Source organism: Lemur catta, chromosome 1 (assembly GCF_020740605.2).
Source record: "Lemur catta isolate mLemCat1 chromosome 1, mLemCat1.pri, whole genome shotgun sequence".
Lineage (NCBI taxonomy): Eukaryota > Metazoa > Chordata > Mammalia > Primates > Lemuridae > Lemur > Lemur catta.
This window is the reverse complement of record NC_059128.1, coordinates 121,088,348-121,108,556: the sequence shown is the minus strand read 5'-3', so window position 1 is coordinate 121,108,556 and position 20,209 is coordinate 121,088,348. Positions and strand designations below refer to the sequence as shown.

Genomic DNA, 20,209 nt, shown 5'->3' with positions numbered 1-20,209 from the left:
TCTCACTGTGTGTTCTTGATTCTCTATGTGGCCATGGCCCCTCTTTCTACCAGATGTTCCTCCTTCACAGCAGGGACTTGGACGTTGCACCCTCAATGCCTGGAACAGGGCCCAGCACCAAGCAGGTGCTCAGTGAACACACAGCTGTAGAAGCAGCCTTGGCAGGTATAGAATTTTCTGCTTGACGTCCAACCCCAAAATCTGAGTGTTCTAATTGTAGATTCAGCACTGCAGAGTCATGAGAGCTCGGTTCCCATCCAATTTCACCCGGATCTGGCGCCTCAGGCTGTTTGAACGCCTCTGCACCATGCCCTTTGTTTTTGGTTGGCTGCTAGGGAGGGACGAGCTGGGACCGGGACCGGGTGGCTCAGCTCAGCCCTTTCAGCCTTGTCCAGGGTATAAGGACAGACCAGGGCATAGCAGTCCCAGGAGGAGGGGAGACGAGATTGTAGGGGGAGAAGACACTCCTGACTGTGTTTCTGTCCCCTCACTCTGCCTCTTCCCCTGGGGTCCCTGGGTCTCCCTCCCTGCTCTCAGTCCCTGCGTCCCCATCTGTGACCCCTCCCGGCCCTGCCCCTCTGCATCGGCCCTGGAGCCCCCTTCCCTCCCCGGGGCCTCAGGAACTCCCCCTGCACCCACTGCCCTGCAGGATGCCGCAGCTGGGCCTGTCCTGGCTGGGCCTGGGGCCGGTGGCCGCCTCCCCGTGGCTGGTGCTGCTGCTGGTCGGGGCCTCCTGGCTCCTGGCCCGCGTCCTGGCCTGGACCTACGCCTTCTATGGCACCTGCAGCCGCCTCCGCTGTTTCCCGCAGCCCCCGACGCGGAGCTGGTTCTGGGGTCACCTGGGCCTGGTGAGTGTGGCAGCAGGACGGGGCTGGGGTGTCAGGGTGGGTGGAGTCCCCAGGGCCGGGAAGGGGCTCAGGGAGCCGGGGGGGAGGTGGGCTGGGGTCTGGGACGGCAGAGAAGCGAGGGCGGCCGAGGGGAGCCCCTCTTTCCCACCGCCCCACCAGATCCCTTCCTCCCTCAGTCCCGCCCATGCCCCATGCCTTTGCCATTCGTACCTTTCCGTGCCCCAAGCCTGCTTTGGGTCAAATTCTGCCCATCTGTTCCACAGTAGCGCACCCCTCTCTTACTTGGGGGCTTCCAGGGTGGGCTGCACAGAGCAGGGACCCCGCTCCACCCATAGTCTTCATCACTAGACTTGAGACCTCCTCAGGGGCAGCACTGACCGGGGTCTGACCCCTGCCTGGGCCATCTCAGTCGGCCTCAGGCCAGATTCTGCCTCTCTCTGGCCAGAGGCTTCCCCACAGGGATCAGCTGCGACCCCTGCCCACGGCACAGCTGGGCCACGGGGAGAAATCGCAGTCTCTCCCCACCCCCTTCCTGGGGCAGCTTCCTCCTCTCACCCTATCGTCCAGTGTCCGTGTTGTCCCGATGCGTCCCAGAGCCCAGCCTGGAACCCCGTCCTCATGGCTCTTTGGAGAAACCTTCTCCTTGGATGGGATAAACCACCCAGCTCCTCTGAGGTTTCTCTGCAGGGGTGCAGGAGAGAGTCACTAAACAGGACAGACGGTGACATGTAAATTCCCACCCGGCCCCCGTGCAGGGCACCTCATTCTGCACCCAAACTGCCAGCCTGCTGGCTCTGCTGTCCCCTCCTGGGCAAGGAGCTGTGTTCACTCACTGCCTCTATTTCCCCGCTCCCTCCTCCCCTGCTCCTCAGCCCTATCATGCTCCCTTGAGATGACTGCGACCTCCAGGCCCCCAAATCCCAGGGGTACCTCCTGGCCCACCTTGTCTGTCTCCCGCAGCTCTCTGACTGTTGACTGTCCCGTCCTTCCTGCACCTCCTCTTCTCCCTCTGTCCTGGGATGCACCTTGGTCCCCAGAGGAAACGAGCAGGAGGAAGCAGAGATTCCCTCCATCTGTGCAGAATCCAGACAGACAGCTCATTGCCAAGGCCACCCGCCTCTGGAGGCTGCAGGGGGGATGGGCTGTGGCTCCTTCTGGGAAGGTGACAGCCACCTTGCAGGTCACCCCACAGAGCAGGGCTTGAGGGTCCTGACTCAGCTGCTGGCCTCCTATCCCCATGGCTTTAAGGGGTGGGTGGGCCCCATCTTCCTCCTCCTCAGTCTCTGCCACCCCGACGGTGCCTGGTCTGTTGCCAATGCCACTAGGACCCACCTGGAACACTTGGTGGTGGGGCCGTGGCACTGTCTGAAACTTGACGGCCCCTCCCTGCCCAGCTCGTGCGTGGCCCCTGCAGAACCCAAGGCCCCTGCAGCTCTGGGCGCCTTGGTCACCTTTTCCTTTCTCTCATTGACTTGCCAACCCCCCTGTGGGGGTCTCTGGGGAGACTCAGCCCAGGCTCTGCCCTGGAGGCACCCCCAATCTTGGGGACCCAGGGCTAGAGAGACTGAGGCTCCCCTAATCTTGTGTGGTCAGGGCTGGTTCCAGGGAGAGACAGGGGCTGGGGGAGCCCCGAGGGGAATCAAGGTTTCTGCCGTTGGGGCAGGCACGCAGGCTTCCTGGAGGAGGGGTTGTTGGAACTGGGTCTGGAAGGTGAGTAGGAATTTTTTAAGCAAAGAAGACAAGATGTGTTCCCTATGGTGGGGTAGCCCACCCCCGGGCCTGGAGGCTGGAGAGCGAGCACCTGGCTTTTGAGCAAGGAGGAGTTTGGTGCCCCTGGAGTAATCAGGATCAGAGGCAGAAAAAAGGGGAAGGGGAGATAGGGAAGGGAGTTGATTCTGAGGGCCACCGGGAGCCATGGAGAGTGTGTGAGCTAGGGAGGGGAGACACCAGCTGAGCCTACACGTGCCTGGTTTCTTCTCTTGCTCATTCAGCTTCTCCCTCTTTCTTCCAAGCTCCCTCTGAGGCGCCTCCATCAGCACAGCGCTTGCACAGGCATCTGCCATTCAGGCTTTGCTTCCAGAGAGTCCGCGCTAAGATCGTGTCCCTTTGTCCTTCAGTGTCCACTCCCACTGCCCCGCTGTCTCTGCTTTTGTTCCCTGAGTGGCGTCCAGCGTTTTCTTCCACTTCCTTCTCAGTCCATCCCTGTGTCTCCTAGGTCCTTCCCAGCTGCATCCAGCCTGGGCACCATGTAGGGGTGATGGGAGCGTCAGGGGTGGAGAGGGGACACAGTGTCCCCTGGTGAACTCCAGCCCGGGATGTTGACCTGTCTTGGGGCGGTGCAGCCAGGCTCTGGGGAAGGGGCATAGCTGCACCTGCTCCCAGCTTACTTGCTGCCGAGCTGGTGGCAGGTGGCTGTGCTGGGGCTGGGGGACAAAGGAGAAAGTGGGGTGGGGTGAGATTAGCTGTGAACTGGGGGGTGAACAGTAAGTGGGCTGAATGGTAAGGTGTCGGGGGGATGGGGAGAGACAGAGAGGGAGAGACACACAGAGAGACAGAAACAGAGCGAGGGAGACAGATGGGAGAGGGGGGAGGGAGGGGAGGCCACAGAGCAAGGAACAGATAAACAGGGAGTAAAAGACACACATACACGCACTGATACCCACACATCTATCTACCTACCAGTCACCTATATATCCATTTCTCCACATTTCTGTGTCTTTACCTCTCATTTATATCTATCTAGCATGTCTACCTATCCATCCTGTTTCTCTCTCCATCCATCCATCCGTCCATCCATCATCTACGTATCCATCTAGGGAAAGACACACAGAAGAGGAGGGTGAGTGACAAGAGGTACATAGATAGAGACACAGACAGAGACAGAGAGAAGCTGACTCCACAAGAGGTGTAGACCAATAATCCAGGCAGAGGGGCCGAGAGGGGTGGGGGTGCGTGGTGGCCAGGCGGCTGCAGTGGGCAGTGGTAGTGTCTGCGGCTCCCTGCATCAGCCTTGACCATCCCCCGGCCCAGAGCAGCGAGGAAAGCATGCGGCTGATGGAGCACCTGGGCCACTACTTCCGTGACATCCACCTCTGGTGGGTCGGGCCCTTCTACCCCATCCTGCGACTCGTCCACCCTAAGTTTGTTGCCCCCCTGCTCCAGGCCTCAGGTATGTCTCCCAGGAGCCTATACCCCCGGCCTCTTCCCTGCCTCTGCTCCCAGCCCCTCCCACCCCCTGACAGGCCAGGCTGAGCAGGGAAACGGAAACAACCAACAGAGACCATGGCTGTGCCACCAACCTGCTGGGTGACTCTGGGCAGGTCCCCGGCTCTCTCTGGCTACTGAGGTCTCTTTCAGTTGTGAATAATGGAAACTCAGCTTCATGTGGTCTAAGCAAAGAAAGAGAAACTACTGACTGTAAAGTCCAGGAAGGGTGGCCTTCAGGCATGGCTGGATCCAGGTGTTTAGACAATGAGACCAGGATCCTGTCTTCATCTCTGAGTTTTGCATCTCTCTGTGATGGCTTCACTCTCAGGCTGATAAAGGTGGGTCTCAGAAGCTCAACCCCCATGGAAAATTCCCTGTATTTACAGGATTCCCTTAAATTTGCCTGGCCCAGGTCGCAGGCCCACTTTTGAGATGGGGATTTCCTGGGTAAGGAAACTGAGGCTTAGGGAGGCACAATGACCTCTCAAGGTCACACAGCATACCGAGGCCTCCATCTTAGTCCTGTGCACTCTCTGCTGCCCCAGTTGCCTCGGTTGGGAGAGACCCTAAGCTGAAAGGTGGTTTGGGAGGGAGGGGGTGTCCAGAGGAAGGTCCGCCAGACCCCCAGATTGGTAAACTGTGTCAGGTCAGCCCTGGGGGCTTCTAGGGCTGGAGGGAGCTGTGGCAGCTCATCGTGGTGGGCAGAGCTCAGCATCTGAGGGGTAGCATCCTCTGGTCTCTTAGAGGACAGAGGAGCCCTTGACCGTAAGCACTTGGTACTTAGTGTGGAGTGGAGCAGGACACTGAGGAAGTCTGGGTCATGTCTGTGCCACACCTGGGACACCAGCAGGACCATAGTTAAGTCCTATCTGGGGCTCATTTGTGGGGCAAATTGAGGTCACGTCAGACCATTTCAGGTCCATGTCAGAGCATGTCGTGTCATGTCAGAACAGGTCATGTATGTTGTGGCCACGGTCAGGAGCATGCCAACATGTGTCAGGCCAAGTGCCATGTCCCAGGTCCATGTCAGGAGATGTCAGGGAGTGCGGAGGCAGGCAGCTTATCTTAGGTCCCTCTAAAGGTGTCTTGTAGGGTGTGGGCTGTGCGCCGGTGTTGCAGAATATGTTGGACCATGTAGTAGCCGTGTCAAGGCATGATAGGGTGTGCTGTGCTACGTTAGGGCGTGTCATGCTTCCTGCTTACTGTCTGCTGCAGCCTGGCCTGGTCCCTCCCACCCGGATCCTCCCTGCTTCCTCTGCCCTTGGTCCCCTCCCTGCTATGCTGGGCTTGGAGCGGGGCAGTGCAAACCCCTGGTTGGGACCCTCCATCTCCCACCCTAATCCCCTCCCCTCGCCCTCTCCGTGTCACCTGACGGTCCTCATTCACGTCAGCTGCCATCACACCCAAGGATATGACTTTCTATGGCTTCCTGAAACCCTGGCTGGGTGAGTAACTGCAGGTGAAGGGATTTGGGGACACTCTTGGGGGCCAGGGGAAGGTGGTACCCAGGCCCACTGCCCTTGCCTGCCCCCACTAGGGGATGGGCTCCTGCTGAGTGCCGGTGACAAGTGGAGCCACCACCGCCGCCTGCTGACACCCGCCTTCCACTTTGAAATCTTGAAGCCCTACGTGAAGATTTTCAACAAGAGTGCCAACATCATGCATGTGAGTCCCTTGAACCCAGGGTCCCAGCTGGAGCTTTGGGAAAGTGGGAATGACCTCAGACAGATCTGGTCTGAAATTTTGGCTCTGCTGGGTGGCTTTGGGATGATTGATTTTCTTCTTTGAGCCTTGGTTTCTTCATCTGTGAAATGGGCATAACAATTCCTACTTAAAGAATGGTCAAGTTGATGAAATGGAGACCTGTATCTGGCACATCGTGGGTGCCCAGAAGGCAGTGATTTCTAGTCTCTCTCACAGAAGTCCTGTAAGCTTAAGGTAATAGTGATGAAGATTGCAGGGTAGCTCTTTTTGCAAGACAAACCACTTTAAAACTCACTGGCCTTGGTGGGTCGACTGGACTCTTCCATTTGCCCCTTATGTTCCAGGAGGTTAGCCTGGGCTTGCTGGCATGGTGGAAACTGGGTTCCAAGAGGGTGATCAGAAACACTCAGTGCCTCTTGATTCTTCCTTTCGGAGCTAGCACGCTGTCATTTTTGCCACATTCTGTTGGCCAAGGCAGGTCCCAAGTCCAGCTCAGCTTCAAGGGATGGAAACAAATGTTCTACCCCCTAATGGAAGGAGCTGCAAATCTCATGGCAAAGGGGGAGGGATGAAAACTTGAGGACATTTCTGCCATCACATAGCCGTATGCTGATGTGATGACAATGAGAGCTAACATAGATTGAGCACTTGCTGTATGCCAGAGACTATGCAGCAATTCCATGATATATGTTGTCTCCGATTTAATTTTCACAACCCTGTGAGGTAGAGATGACTGTGATGGCCACATTATAGATGAGAAAACTGAGGGTCAGAGAGGTCAGGGAGCTTGCCCAAGTTCACCCAGCTAGTAACTGAGCTAGGAGTGGTGGAGGAGGGGTTGGTTTATCTGGCACCAAAGCAGGTCAACTTAACTATTACTGAAGATTTGACAGGTGGGACGTAGGGGAGGGCAATGAGCTGACCAAGGGCACTCAGAGCATAGTAGATAGAGTTGGAACCTGCACTCAGGTCTCCTGAATCCCAGCCTTGGGGTCTTCATCTCCAAACAGTAACAGCCTCTTCTCCCACCCAAGCCTGGTCCTCCTTGGGGGTGGGTGCCTGTGGCAGAGGACCAGGAGGCTGCTTCTGGGGGAGTCTATCCTGGTGGTTGGGGTTGGGCAGGGGCTCAAGGGAGCCAGGGACCAGCCTCAGCTCTGTGCCCTTCTCTGGTCAGGCCAAGTGGCAGCGCCTGGCCTCGGAGGGCAGCGTCTGTCTGGACATGTTTGAACACATCAGCCTCCTGACCTTGGACAGTCTGCAGAAATGCATCTTCAGCTTCGACAGCCATTGTCAGGAGTGAGTCCTTGCTCAGGGCGTGGGGACATGCGATTAAGTGGAGAAGGGAGAACAGACCAGAGCCTTCCCAGAAGAGGTGGGAAGCATTAAAAACAGGGAAGGGGAGAGAGAAAGAGCAGTTCTTCCAGGTAGGTGGAGGCGTGTCCATGAAGGCAGGGAGGCGAGGACGAGCAGAGCACGTGCAACAGGTGGTAAGGAGACGCCATGGAAGGAGGTGGAGGGTCGGCACTGGCTAGGTCTTAAGGACATTGACAGCCAGGCAGAGGGGCAGGAATTTTGTCCTGAGATTCCCAGGGAGCCATGGAGGGTGTTTGAGCAGATGAGAGTCTTGGTCAGAGCTGAGCTTGGACATTTGGCTCTATAGAGGATTGATGGTCATGTAGACGTGAGGATTAGGACCTTGGAGAGGAGGAGGTCTGAGCTCAGTGGAGAAGATGGGGAAGTTTTGGGAGAAACTGAGGAAGAATGGGCAGGACTGGATGTTGCATAAGAAAGAGAGAAAATGAACATGGTGCCCAAGCTCTGCCCTGGGGACCTGGACATGAGGCAGCTCACAGAGAGTGGGAGGTGGAGAGAGAAATGGACATGGAGGCAACATCTTCTGGATGGAACGTGGTCCTGGGATGCTGTCTGGGAGGTGCTTCTGGAGTTCTGTGTGTGTCACGGAGCTGCTTCCTCTCTCTGGCCTGGTCCTGCAGGAGTCCCAGTGAATACATTGCAGCCGTCCTGGAGCTCAGTGCTCTCATAGTGAAACGGCACCAGCAGATCTTCTTGTACACAGACTTCCTGTACTACCTCACTCCCGACGGACGGCGCTTCCGCAGAGCCTGTGACCTGGTGCACGACTTCACGAATACTGCCATCCAGGAACGGCGCCACACTCTCGAAAGCCAGGGTGTTGATGGCTTCCTCAAAGCCAAGGCCAAGTCCAAGACTTTGGACTTCATCGATGTGCTTCTACTGGCCAAGGTGGGCCTCTCTGGGACCTGAATTCAAGAGGTGGACTAGACACTGATGTCAAATATCAGATTCATGAACTTGTACTTGATCCACAGGGCACTGGGGAGCCATGAAGGGCGGGACAAGTGAGACATAAGTTGCAGAGGTGACTGTGTAGGAGGTGCCTGGGAGGAGCAAGCAGGAGGCAGGAGATCAGTTAAGAAGCATGTGTTGCAGGTCTGGAGATGACAAGGGAGGCATTCTGCTTGAACAATGGGTCTTCAGGACTGTTTCAGGTTGGACTCAGGTGCCCTCAGAGCTGGTGTGATTGGGGGTTTTGCCTTCTGTCTCCAGGATGAAGATGGGAAGGAGTTGTCAGATGAGGACATACGAGCAGAGGCTGATACCTTCATGTTTGGGGGTAAGTGTCCCAGTGTGGGACTACAGTGGGGACAGGGGTCTCTCCATCCCAGGGATGCGGTGGGTGGACCTTGGATCACTCCATTCTGCCCATCCTCCCCCACCCCTCATCCTCCCTGAGAGCCTCAATGTAGGGCGCTGTCCACACCCTGGTGCTGGAGCAGCCCAGAGACTCAAGCCTGCCTGGCTCCCCTCAGGCCATGACACCACGGCCAGTGGTCTCTCCTGGGTCCTGTACAACCTTGCGAGGCACCCGGAACACCAGGAGCGCTGCCGGCAGGAGGTGCGAGAGCTGCTGAGGGACCGCGAGCCTACAGAGATTGAATGGTGAGTGCAGGTCCTCATGGCCTGTTCCTGAGCCTGTTATCATTGGCTCTGCTGCCAGGTGGGGAAGCGGGGATGGTTTTTGCTGACTCTGCCATTATTGCCTAGTGGCAATAGGAGCAGAGCCCAGAAGCAGGGCCTGGTACCCCGCCTGGCTAGCAAGAGAAAGCTTACAGGCTTTGGGGAAGAAAGTTCTAGGAGTCCATATTTATTGGCCCAATAACTTGCTATGCTACATTAGTATAATCAATCCTCTTTTCTGAGCCCCTTTCTTTTTTGTAAATGGGACACATTTCTACCCACCAGGGCTTCTTGGAGATTTAGTGACAATGTGTATAAAACATATGCCACCCAGCAGGTATGCAGTAAAGAAACTGCTCCTCCACCCCCTGGCTTTTCTGTCTACAGTTGCATTTTTCCCCCAAGACTTCACTCTTTTTGGTTTTTGCGCTTGCCCCTAATTCCCACGTTATAGTCTGTTCCACGGATTCACAGAGATCTTAGTGGGTAAAGGGCACCCATCTCTTCATTCAGTAAGCACATCCACACTGCCTGCCCTTTCCTGATGTAGTGTACAGTCCCGTCTTAATTCTGCATGGGCTAGGCTGGGGCAGGAGGCAAAGCAGGAGAGGCTGGGGAGGGAAGCAGTGAGTACAAACCCACCACGCTGGGTGTGGGGACAGGACAGCGCTTCCACTCAAGGGGACAGCCGTGCAAAGGCCAGGGTGGAAGCATGCACGGGGGAGCCTGGTGTGTTTGGGGAAGTAAAAGTGTCTGAATCCTTGTGAAATGCACAGTGCGAGGCACAGGGAGAGGCTCCGGGTGAGGCTGGAGCTGGCAATGGAAGCCCCTCTTGGAATGCTGTGGAAACCATGTAAAGAGATTGGAATTTAGGCCGGGCACGGTGGCTCACACCTGTAATCCTAGCACTTTGGAAGGCCGAGGTGGGAGGATCACTTCAGGTCAAGAGTTCGAGACCAGCCTGAGCAAGAGTGAGACCCCATCTCTACTAAAAACAGAAAAAATAACCAGGCATGATGGCATGCACCTGTGGTCCCAGCTACTCAGGAGGCTGAGGCAGGAGGATCACTTGAGCCCAAGAGTTCGAGGTTGTGGTGAGCTATGATCATGTCACTGTACTCTAGCTGGGGTGACAGAGTGAGTCTCTGTCTCAAGAAAAAAAATAGGGAGATTGAACTTTAACCTGAGGTGTGCCAGTCACAGTCCTTTGGGAAGTTGATATGAGATAAATGTGGGCAGAGAGGCTGCTGTTAGGGAAGTCAGACATTGGGCAGAAATGATCAGGCACTAGTGAATGTTCATGCTCAGTCATTGGCTGGGGCCTGCCCAGGACAGTGTGGCCTTGGCTGAATGGTGCAGCAGAACTTGAAGACCCTAGAGCTGGGGGCTGACAACTCCTTGCTCTTCTTGCAGCTGGATAGCAATTTTTTTTCTTGAAGGGAGATTTATGACTAGCATAGGAGGCCAATGGGAAGCCACGGGAGATGTTTGAGCGGGGGAGGTCCAGGTCAGATCGCGGTATCAGAAATATCTTTCTGTGGCTACAAGGGGGAAAAGTGGAGGGGATGAGTTGGGAGCTGTGAGTCCAGGGGGTACATTCTGGTCCAAGGGCTGAGGGACGGAGAGGAGACATTGAACCAAACACTTTGGAGGTATTGCCATGAACCTCAAAGCTTTGCTCAGCACAGCTGTCCTGTTTTTGTCCTGCCCTCACCTTCAAAAAATTATACACTTGGTAAATACTGAAACAGTACAAAAGGGTTATGATGACTATAAGCTTCCCTCTTGTGCCAGCACCCCAACCCCATTCTTGCCTTCATGGCGTCCTGTGTCCTTCCAGTGTTCCGTCTCTACCCATGTTCGTCTGCTCAGTCTGTCTCCCCTCATGCATTCGTTCACTCTCTCTGTTTCCGCACAACTAGGAGTATACACAGAGCGCTCAGGTATGCGCACTGACAATATAGCTTTAGGATGTTTTCAGTTTTCCAGCATGAAGTTTGAAAAATTAGTTTTGAATTGAAAAGACAATCAGAGGAACAAGTTTTATTTTCCATTTTCACAAAAGAAAACATTACAGGGAAGATTAAGTTCACCATTGTTATCCTCTACTTCAAGCCTAATCTTATCTGTTTCATTTGTCGTAAGCCCTTCTAGACCTTTCCCTTGGCAATATAGTCTACATATGTATATATTGTCACTGTTCTTTTCTCTCAATGAGTGTCTTGGAGCTCCTCCTTTCTGCGTGATATGTACCAATCCTCAGTTAACCCAGCCTACCCCTCTGTTGAGGACGTTTATGTAAACATTTTCAATTATAATAGATATTGCCAAATTGCCTGTTAGTATCTCTCTACTGATTTAGCCTCCAGTTTGTGATAGGACTAGTGATCTCTGGTTCCTCCTTTCTGCTACTTGTATAAGATTCCATCATACTGGTGCAGCATAATTTATGAAAACATTTCTCCATTGATGGACATTTGGATAGTTCTGAGCCTTTTGCTGTAAGAAATACGATGCAGTGAACATCCATGTACACTGACCATGGCTTACACGTGTGAGCACCATTGAACAAATTCCTAGAAGTACAGTTGCTGAATCAAAGATCACCTGAGTTTTATAGTTCAATTGCTCTTAGAAAATCCACTCTTACACACAGATTTTCAGAATACCCATTTCCTCATATCCTTCACAACAGTTTTCTCTATGAAACTTTAAAACATCTGCCAATCTAATGGGTGCAATATAAGACTTTGCTATTTTAATGAATGTCACTTGAAATATGAGTAAAGTTGAGTATTGTGTTCACCATGCAGTTTTCTTTTTCTGTGAAGTGTCAGTTTGCATAATTTTCCCTTCTTACTTTGGGGTTTTCTAGTTTTTTTCCTTACCAATTTATAAAATCTCTTTAAATATTAAGAAAATTATTTATTTTCTCCATTATGCAAAATTCTTCCTTGGATTGTCTTTGTATGTTTGGTTTTGCCTTATTTATTTTGGTTTGGTTCACTTATTTATAGTCACATTTATCAATTCTTTCATTTATAGTTTCTGGGGTTTTTTTTCCCCTAAAAAAATCATGCTTGGAAAAGCTTTCACACTCTAATAATAAAGTGTAAAACTCTTGTGTGTTATCCTGTAATGTTTTTATGTATTTTAAAAATATTTTATTTAATATTTTATTAATTGATTATATTTAATATCTTTCCTCTATGAAATCTACATTGGAATAAGTACTGAGGTAGGAATCTATTTTTTTCTCAAAATGGCTAATGCATTATCTCAAAAGAATGTAACAATTATGTTGTACTTGTCTTATGATTTTAAATAATAGCAGGTTCACAATAAGCTAAATTTATGTATAAATTTGAGTTTGCTCCTGGATTCTAGTCCATTCCATTTATTTATTTGTCATACATAATCACCAAGAAGTCTTCGTTATCACACTTTTAAAAATATTTCCATATTTGATCAAGTTGGTCCTGTTTCATTAGTTTGCTTTTACAGTATTTTCTGAGTTCTTACTTTTCCATTTGAACTCTATTATCAGGTTGACCAGTTTGAAAATACTCTTGAAACTTTTAATTAATTAGCTTTTTGACCTCAGCTGTCAAGAGGAGAGTTTACCGCACTCCTCTGTTCATGGTCCGTTCTACTCATTTTTCCATGCAATTCTTATTTCTTCAAATTTAATCCCAATACCCCACTTCCAGCACTGCAAAAATATGATTCTATAGAGATAGAGCCTTTTATTTGCAAAATTTGTTGTTGGAGTGGATGTATTTTAAAATTCCAAATATGTTACTGCATCACAGATCTTGTGTTGGTTCTTAAAATTTTCAGCAATGGAGCACTGTGAGTTCATCAGCCATTCATGGTTCTAAGTACAGTGACTTTATTGCTTAAACCATCCTATGATTCTTTCCTCTCCCACCCCTTAGCGTTGGATCCTTTGGATGCTTCCGTCTCTCCAGTGCAATAAACATCTTTGTACATGTCTCTTTGTCTCCGTATCTGAGGATCTCTCTGGGATCTATACGTGGAAGCCAGCTTGCTGTACCATAAAACACATGTGGTCTGTCCTTGACTGTGCACTGGCAGTTGCCCTGCAGAATGGCAGCTCCTGTCCACACCATCGTCAGTGCATGAGGTTCCTCTACCCCTATCCTCAGCTAACCCTTAGCATTACCTACCTTGCTAACTCTTGCTGGAATAGATGCGATGTGACGTGTCATTGTTAGACAATTTTCATTTCCCTGATAACAAGCGACTTTGAGCACTTCCTAATATATCTCCTATTTGGGCTTCCCTAAGTTCTTGGGTCATATTCTTTGCTGAGTTTTCTGTTAGTTCACCTGTCCTTTCTCTTGTTGATTTGCAGGAATATCTTACCTATTCAAAACATTGTTCTAGAGCTATATATTTATGGTAAATATCTCCTCTGAATCTCTCATCAGAATGTAATTTGCTACATGGTTTCTTTTATTGCACAGAAATTCTTAATTTTCATGTATATTTTTTGTTTGATCTTTCTGCTTGTGCTTTTGGGGTGTTAAGAATTCCTACTCCTAGGTCACAAAAATATCTCTTATGTTATCTTATTTTAACTTTGTAGTTTTACCTTTCTCATCTAGGAAGAGACTCCACCCTGTATACAGAGTAGACAAGCATCTGGTCTTTTTGTGGCCACATTGCCAACTGTCTGAACACCTGCCACCAAGTATCCATTGCCCAGGGGTGTGTGGATCCTCCTTTATATTTTTTTATTTTTTTTTATTTTTTATTTATTATTTCAGCTCTTCATGGGGGTACAAAAGCTCAGGTCACACACATTGTCCGTGTCCCGCCCATCCCCCCGAGCCAGAGCCCCAGGTGCGTCCATTCTCCAGACAGTGCGCCTGGCATTCACCATGTAGTCATACCTCCATCCCTTCCCCCCCTCCCCGAGTCAGCACCTTCAAGCATGACCATTCCCCAGACGGTGCGCAATGCACTCATCATGTAGACATACATCCATCCCCTCCCCCCACCCCCCGTCTCAGTCTGATATCCAATTGGTATCCTTCCCTGATGTGCATTTAGGTGATGATCAGGGAAACCAGTTTCCCTGAGTACATGTGAGTACATGTGATGCTTGTTTTTCCATTCTTTGGATACTTCACTTAATATAATGGGTTCCAACTCTCTCCAGGAGAACCAAAGAGATGTCGTATCATCGTTATTTCTTATAGCTGAGTAATACTCCATGGTATACATATACCACAGTATACTAATCCATTCGTGGATTGAGGGGCACTTGGGTTGTTTCCACATCTTTGCGATTGTGAATTGAGCTGCTATAAACATTCGGGTACAGGTGTCTTTGTTATTGAATGACTTTTGTTCTTCTGGGTAGATGCCCAATAATGGGATTGCTGGATCGAATGGTAGGTCTACTTGAATCTGTTTCACGTATCTCCATAATGCTTTCCATAGGGGTTGCACTAGTTTGCATTCCCACCAGCAGTGTATGAGTGTTCCTGTCTCTCCGCATCCACGCCAACATGTGTTGTTTTGGGATTTTTTGATAAAGGCCATTCTCACCGGAGTTAAGTGGCATCTCATTGTGGTTTTGATTTGCATTTCCCTGATGATTAGGGATGTTGAGCATTTTTTCATATGTTTGTTAGCCATTCTTATATCTTCTTTTGAAAAATTTCTATTCATGTCATTTGCCCACTTTTTGATAGGATTGTTTGATTTTTTCTTGCTGATTTTCCTGAGTTCTAAATAGATTCTTGTTATCAGTCTTTTACCTGATGTGTAGTATGCGAAAATTTTTTCCCATTCTGTAGGCTGTCTATTTTCGTGACTGTTTCTTTGCTGTGCAGAAGCTTTTTAATTTAATCAGGTCCCATTCATTTATTTTGTTGTTGCTGCGATTGCCTTAGGGGTTTTCTTCATAAATTCTTTGCCTAGACCAATGTCTGTAAGAGTCTTTCCTACATTTTCTTCTAGAATTCTAATCGTTTCCCATTTAAGGTTTAAATCTGTTATCCACCGTGATTTGATTTTTGTGAGAGGAGAAATCTGTGGGTCCTGTTTCAGTCTTCTACGTGTGGCTATCCAGTTTTCCCAGCACCATTTATTGAATAGGGATTCTTGTCCCCAGAGTATGTTTTTGTCTATTTTGTCAAAGATTAGATGGCTATATGAGGATGGCTTTATATTTGGGTTTTCTGTTCTGTTCCATTGGTCTGTGTCCCTGCCCTTGTCACCTATCACATGCTTGACAGAAAGCTCTCTACTCTGTTCCATGGACCTGTTCTTCTGTTCTTGTAGCAGTACCACAGACTTCAAAAAATTGTTTTATGTCATTTTTAGTATAACGCTATGCCTTTGTTATAGGTCTTAATATGTGGTGGGTTGTGTTTCCTTTCTTGGATCTTTTATTTTTAAATTGACCTAACTCTAGCCAAGGCTTGTTTTTTCCAATCAGAATAAGAATGTCAAATTCTAAAGAAAAATGCAGTCTGATATTGATTGGATTGTGTTGAATATATTGATTATTTTAGAAAGAATTGGTACTTTTACAATATTAGGTCATCCCACCCTAGAGTGTGAAGTGGACTTTACTTATTCAAATAAACTTATAAGCCCTCTTGGAGAGTCCCACCCACCCTGGCTTTTGTTAGTTTATTTTGTAATTTTTAAAACATTTTCATGCAGATGCATTAAAACTTTTAAGGATACCCTTTACTTGCGTTTTGCTTTTGCTTGTATTTTGCTAAAATTACCAGGCCAAGTTTTCTTCTAGTGCTTTTGTGAGTTTGATTTTCTGACGCTTACATCCCTAATTCTTCTGGAGTTAATTTTGTTGTATGACTCAGGCTCAGAGGGAGGTGAGAGGGTCTCATAGGGCAGGGGTAGGGCTGTGTTTGCTCCCTGGATAATTGTTGGGGGTGCTCCTTAGGGAGGACCTGGCCCAGCTGCCCTTCCTCACCATGTGCGTCAAAGAGAGTCTGCGGCTGCACCCCCCAGTCACTGTCATCTCCCGCCGCTGCACCAAGGACATTGTGCTCCCAGATGGCCGGGTCATCCCCAAAGGTGCCCACAGTGGCAGGGGGAGGCGGCTCCTGGGTGGGGTAGTGGTCCCATCAGGCATCTTGGACCTTGTCCTGACTGTTCCCTCCTCCCAACAGGGAACGTCTGTACCATCAGCATCTTTGGGATTCATCACAACCCGTCAGTCTGGTCGGACCCTGAGGTGCTGCCCCTCCCCCCTTGTCCATCCTGGACCTGGTGAAGGGGAGGGGTCCTGACTGGTGAAATCAGACTCTCCTTCTGCTGTGCCCACATTTGTCTTTTCTGGGGGTGGCTGTGATTCCTGAGAGACCCCACTCAGCAGCTCTATCTTGCCTCGTCCCCAGGTCTATGACCCCTTCCGCTTCGACCCAGAAAACCCCCAGAAGAGGTCACCTCTGGCATTTATTCCCTTCTCGGCGGGGCCCAGGTGAAGCCAGTGGGGGTCTGAGGCATGAATGGGGGGAGGGTGGTCCAAGTAGTGGCCTCATCAGAGCCCTCCCATGTCTGCATTTGTAGCTTTCTCAGACCTTCTCCCATCTGCTTCTTGAGTTGGGAGCTGGAGTCTGAGCCAGCATGGGGGGATATATCAGCCCACAGCGGGGTCCCAGGCACTGTTAGTTCGCCCCTCTGCCCCCCACGCTGATCTGGGGAGGGTGGGGGGGCCAGGGTAGGTTCCAGGCACGATGGGGCCCGGATGGGGGTCCTGGGTGCCGTCACTGTCCCCACCTCCACCCCCAGGAACTGCATTGGGCAGACCTTCGCCATGACCGAGATGAAGGTGGTCCTGGCGCTCACGCTGCTGCGCTTCCGCATCCTGCCCCACGACACGGAGCCGCGCAGGAAGCCGGAGCTGGTCCTCCGAGCCGAGGGCGGCCTCTGGCTGTGGGTGGAGCCGCTGAGCGCCGGCCAGCAGTGACTCAATGCTGCAGGCTTAAGACCCACTTCGACCCTCCCACCAGCTTTTGCAGACTCCCAGGAATAAAACTGCTGTCACCTGTGCCTGAGCCTCACCCAGAGCCAGCAGGGGGCGCGGGGGGACTGCAGGCACCTGCAGGTGGGACTCCTGGTGGAGGCGGGGTGGTGTCCCTGAGCCCAGGAACCTGAGTCACTCTCTGGCTGAACACAGGGCTCCCACACTGATGGTGGGTTCTCCCAGGGTCCAAGGATGGACTTTTTTCTGTGGGCCAGAGGACCCATGGGAGGTATTTGAGCAGGAGAAGGACCAGGATTAAAGAGGGACATAAGAGGCAGGTTTGAGGCTCTTGAGTCGCAGAAGCAAACCCACAGAGGCATTACACTTCTACTACCCTGACCTTGTGTCTGATCTAAAACACCCAGTCTTTTCTCTCCTAAGTTTTCTTCACTGTGTTTCTATGGTTACTAAAATACTATGTTTATTAAACATAATCAGCCGGGTTGCTTTATAGTGTGTGTCTGATCATTGCGGTATCTGTGTCTATTATATTGCCTGTCGTTTCTGCTGGTTTTCACTCATGGGGTCAGTGATTTTTGTCTGTTTGGTTATCTTTGCCTTGGTATTGGCTGTCATATTTGAAATAATATTTTTACAATTTGAATTATGTTAAAAGAAGTTAAAGGCCTGTGGGGTTCAAGGTCACTAAGCCAGCTTAAATTTAAGCTGAAATCACATGTTCAGTCTCCTCCACTTCAGTTTACTCTCACCCTGGGAGATGGGAGCCCTTTGAGGGTTCCTCTTAAGTGACTAGGGTCTTATTTCAAATTCCGCTGCTTGTATCACCCCTGGGCTTTGATATTATTCCCCTCTCATCATGAAGTTGTTAAAACAGAGTTTCACATTTTCTTAATTGAGACATGCTCCTAGTGTGAACGTATAATTTATGTATATTTTAGGTTTCTGTTTTTCTTTTTTATCATGTCTTTGTCATTTTTAAATTTTCCTTTTATGTTATTTATTTATTTATTTATTTATTTATTTATTTATTTATTTTTGAGACAGAGTCTTGCTCTGTTGCTCAGGCTAGAGTGCTGTGGTGTCAGCCGAGCTCACAGCAAACTCAAACTCCTGGGCTTAAGCAATCCTTCTGCCTCAGCCTCCTGAGTAGCTGGGACTACAGGCATGTGCCATCATGCCTGGATAATTTTTTTTCTATATATATTTTTAGCCGTCCAAATCATGCCTTTCTATTTTTAGTAGAGACAGGGTCTCGCTCTTGCTCAGGCTGGTCTCGAACTCCTGACCTCGAGTGATCTCTCCCTCCTCGGCCTCCCAGAGTGCTAGGGTTACAGGTGTGAGCCACTGTGCCTGGCTTCATGTCATTTATTCATGTAAGGAATTGGAAAAGCATCCAGCTTTGAGAGTCCCGCCCCCACTCCCAGCATTTAGTGACAGAATCCTAGCTCACTGCAGCCTTGAGCGACTGAGCTCCAGATACCACACCAATCTTGCAAGCAGCAGGAAGCAGGAGGGGGATACTTGGGAGAGCAGTTTTCTGTTAAGGAAGGTTACCAGAATCGCTACCTAATCTTTGACTTTTCCACGTGGGGACAGTGTAACAGAGGGAACGGCCTTAAAAAGGGTAAAGATGTTTTATGAGCTGTCTCTTTAAAACTTCCCCCACTCTTTTTGGGATTTAAAACCTGCATCCCTGCTTCAGGCCAGTGGTCAGGAGGGGCAGGGGAGTGTCCTTTGTTCTTTGTACCACAGGAGGTGGCTCAGTGGAACTGTTCCGGTGGAGGTCTGGGTGGAGGTCACAAGATTGTCTTCACCTGAGATGGGTTCGATCAGAACCATACACTGTAGTTAAACAGCAATAGCCCAAAGCTGAAAACCTTTCCTTTAAAAGCTCTGTATTTCTGCTTGTAGTTAGGAAAAGTGGTGTTTTAAGATGGGAATCTGCCATTTTCCTCATTGGCCAGCAAATTAATAAACCTCCCTTTCCTTCACCTCAAACCACTGTCCATGGTCCTCTTGGACCCTAAGGACAAGGACAGCTCTTTAGGGAAGATGTGGCGGCTAGGTAGATTCAGTCAGTGCCAGATGATCCTGAATCCATACCATCATCTGAATGTTTGTGTCCCCCACAAATTCATACCTTTTAATCTGACCACCAATGTGGCAGTATTAAGACGAGAGTCCTTTGGGAGGTGACTAGGTCACGAGGGCTTTGCCTTCATAAATGGGACTAATGTCTTTAAAAAAGAGACATGAGGGAGTTTGTTTGTCCCTTCCACCATGGCTGGACACAAAGAAGATGCCATCTACAAGGAACATGCTCTCACTAGACACTGAATTTGCTGGAACCATCATATTGGACTTCCCAGACTCCTGAACTGTGAGCAATACCTTTCTGGTGTTTATAAATTACCCAGTTTACAGTATCTTGTTATAGCAGCCTGAGTGGACTAAGACAATCCACGTCACCATGGAGTTGTACTACCGAGGTCAGAATCCCATTCTGTATTTACTGGCTGTTTGGCTTGGGGAAAACTTCTTATCTCTCTAAGCTTCAGTTCTTTTACTATCTAATAGTGTCCACCTTACTGGGCTATTGTGAGAACTGAACATGCCAGTATGTATAACATAGGAGCCAAATATGTTAAGAATTAATAGGTCACGAGGGTTAATTTCCTCCCTCTCCCTCCTTTTTGCATTGCAATTTAAATTTTGCAAAGGTTCTAAGTCACAAAAGATAACTTTAAGTTTTGAGAAATGTAGTAACCTGCTGTTGAAAAACATTCATTAGAATATTCAGTAAGTTCAAAGTATCCATAGTTAGGATGTGGGGGCACACACCTGTAATCCCAGCACTTTGGGAGGCCAAGGTGGGAGGATTGCTTGAGGCCAGGGGCTTGAGACCATCCTGGGCAACATAGTGAGACCCCACTTCTACAAAAAATTTTTAAAAAGACAAACAAAACAAAAACAAAAACAAAATATCCATAGTTAGATCTGAGAAATTGCAAGGTTCTGTGGTGTGGAGCTGGCTCAAAGCTTAGAACTAAAAATAATTTTTTACTTTTTTGTCATAGAGACAAGACCCAGGCTTCATTTTCATCTAGATGTTCCAGGAATTGGAGGTCGTGTGGGTTTTCAACAGTGAGAGGAGGGCAGAGGGGTGGGAATGTGGCCCTTCCTTTCAGCACCAGGGACAGCGGCCCAGAGGGACTCCCCACTGTGTTGCTGTAGGGCCTTCCTTGGATCAGAGTCCAAGGACTGAGTGCCTTTCATTCAGGGGCCCACAGATGGGGTTTGAACCAAGCCATCTGCACCCTGTGTTCCGGTTCTTAACCTACGATGCTCTCCATCGTTCCACAAGTCACACAGGTGGAGTCAGGCATGGCACTAAGCACTTTCTTTAAAACTGAAATTTATAATTATATAGATTAGTAGTTATAATTAAAAATAG

General features: G+C 49.7%; 1 protein-coding gene across 3 annotated transcripts; it reads left to right on the top strand.

Moving 5' to 3' along the window:
• The first annotated feature begins 650 nt into the window (after window positions 1–650).
• On the top strand, window positions 651–16,737 carry LOC123639780 (cytochrome P450 4F2-like). 3 transcript variants are annotated; one of them, XM_045553922.1, is made up of 13 exons: window positions 651–852; window positions 2,029–2,145; window positions 4,206–4,232; window positions 5,447–5,500; window positions 5,593–5,720; window positions 6,934–7,055; window positions 7,754–8,024; window positions 8,349–8,415; window positions 8,612–8,741; window positions 15,709–15,842; window positions 15,938–16,002; window positions 16,166–16,248; window positions 16,560–16,737. In XM_045553922.1, the coding sequence occupies exons 1-13, from the start codon at window positions 651–653 to the stop codon at window positions 16,735–16,737; spliced, it is 1,578 nt and encodes a 525-aa protein (XP_045409878.1). The 3 variants fall into 3 exon arrangements, with proteins under 3 accessions (XP_045409878.1, XP_045409863.1, XP_045409872.1); XM_045553907.1 differs by lacking the exon at window positions 4,206–4,232 and having other exon boundaries at window positions 2,029–2,166; window positions 5,441–5,500; XM_045553916.1 differs by lacking the exons at window positions 2,029–2,145; window positions 4,206–4,232 and adding an exon at window positions 3,879–4,017 and having other exon boundaries at window positions 651–854.
• The last annotated feature ends 3,472 nt before the right edge of the window (window positions 16,738–20,209 follow it).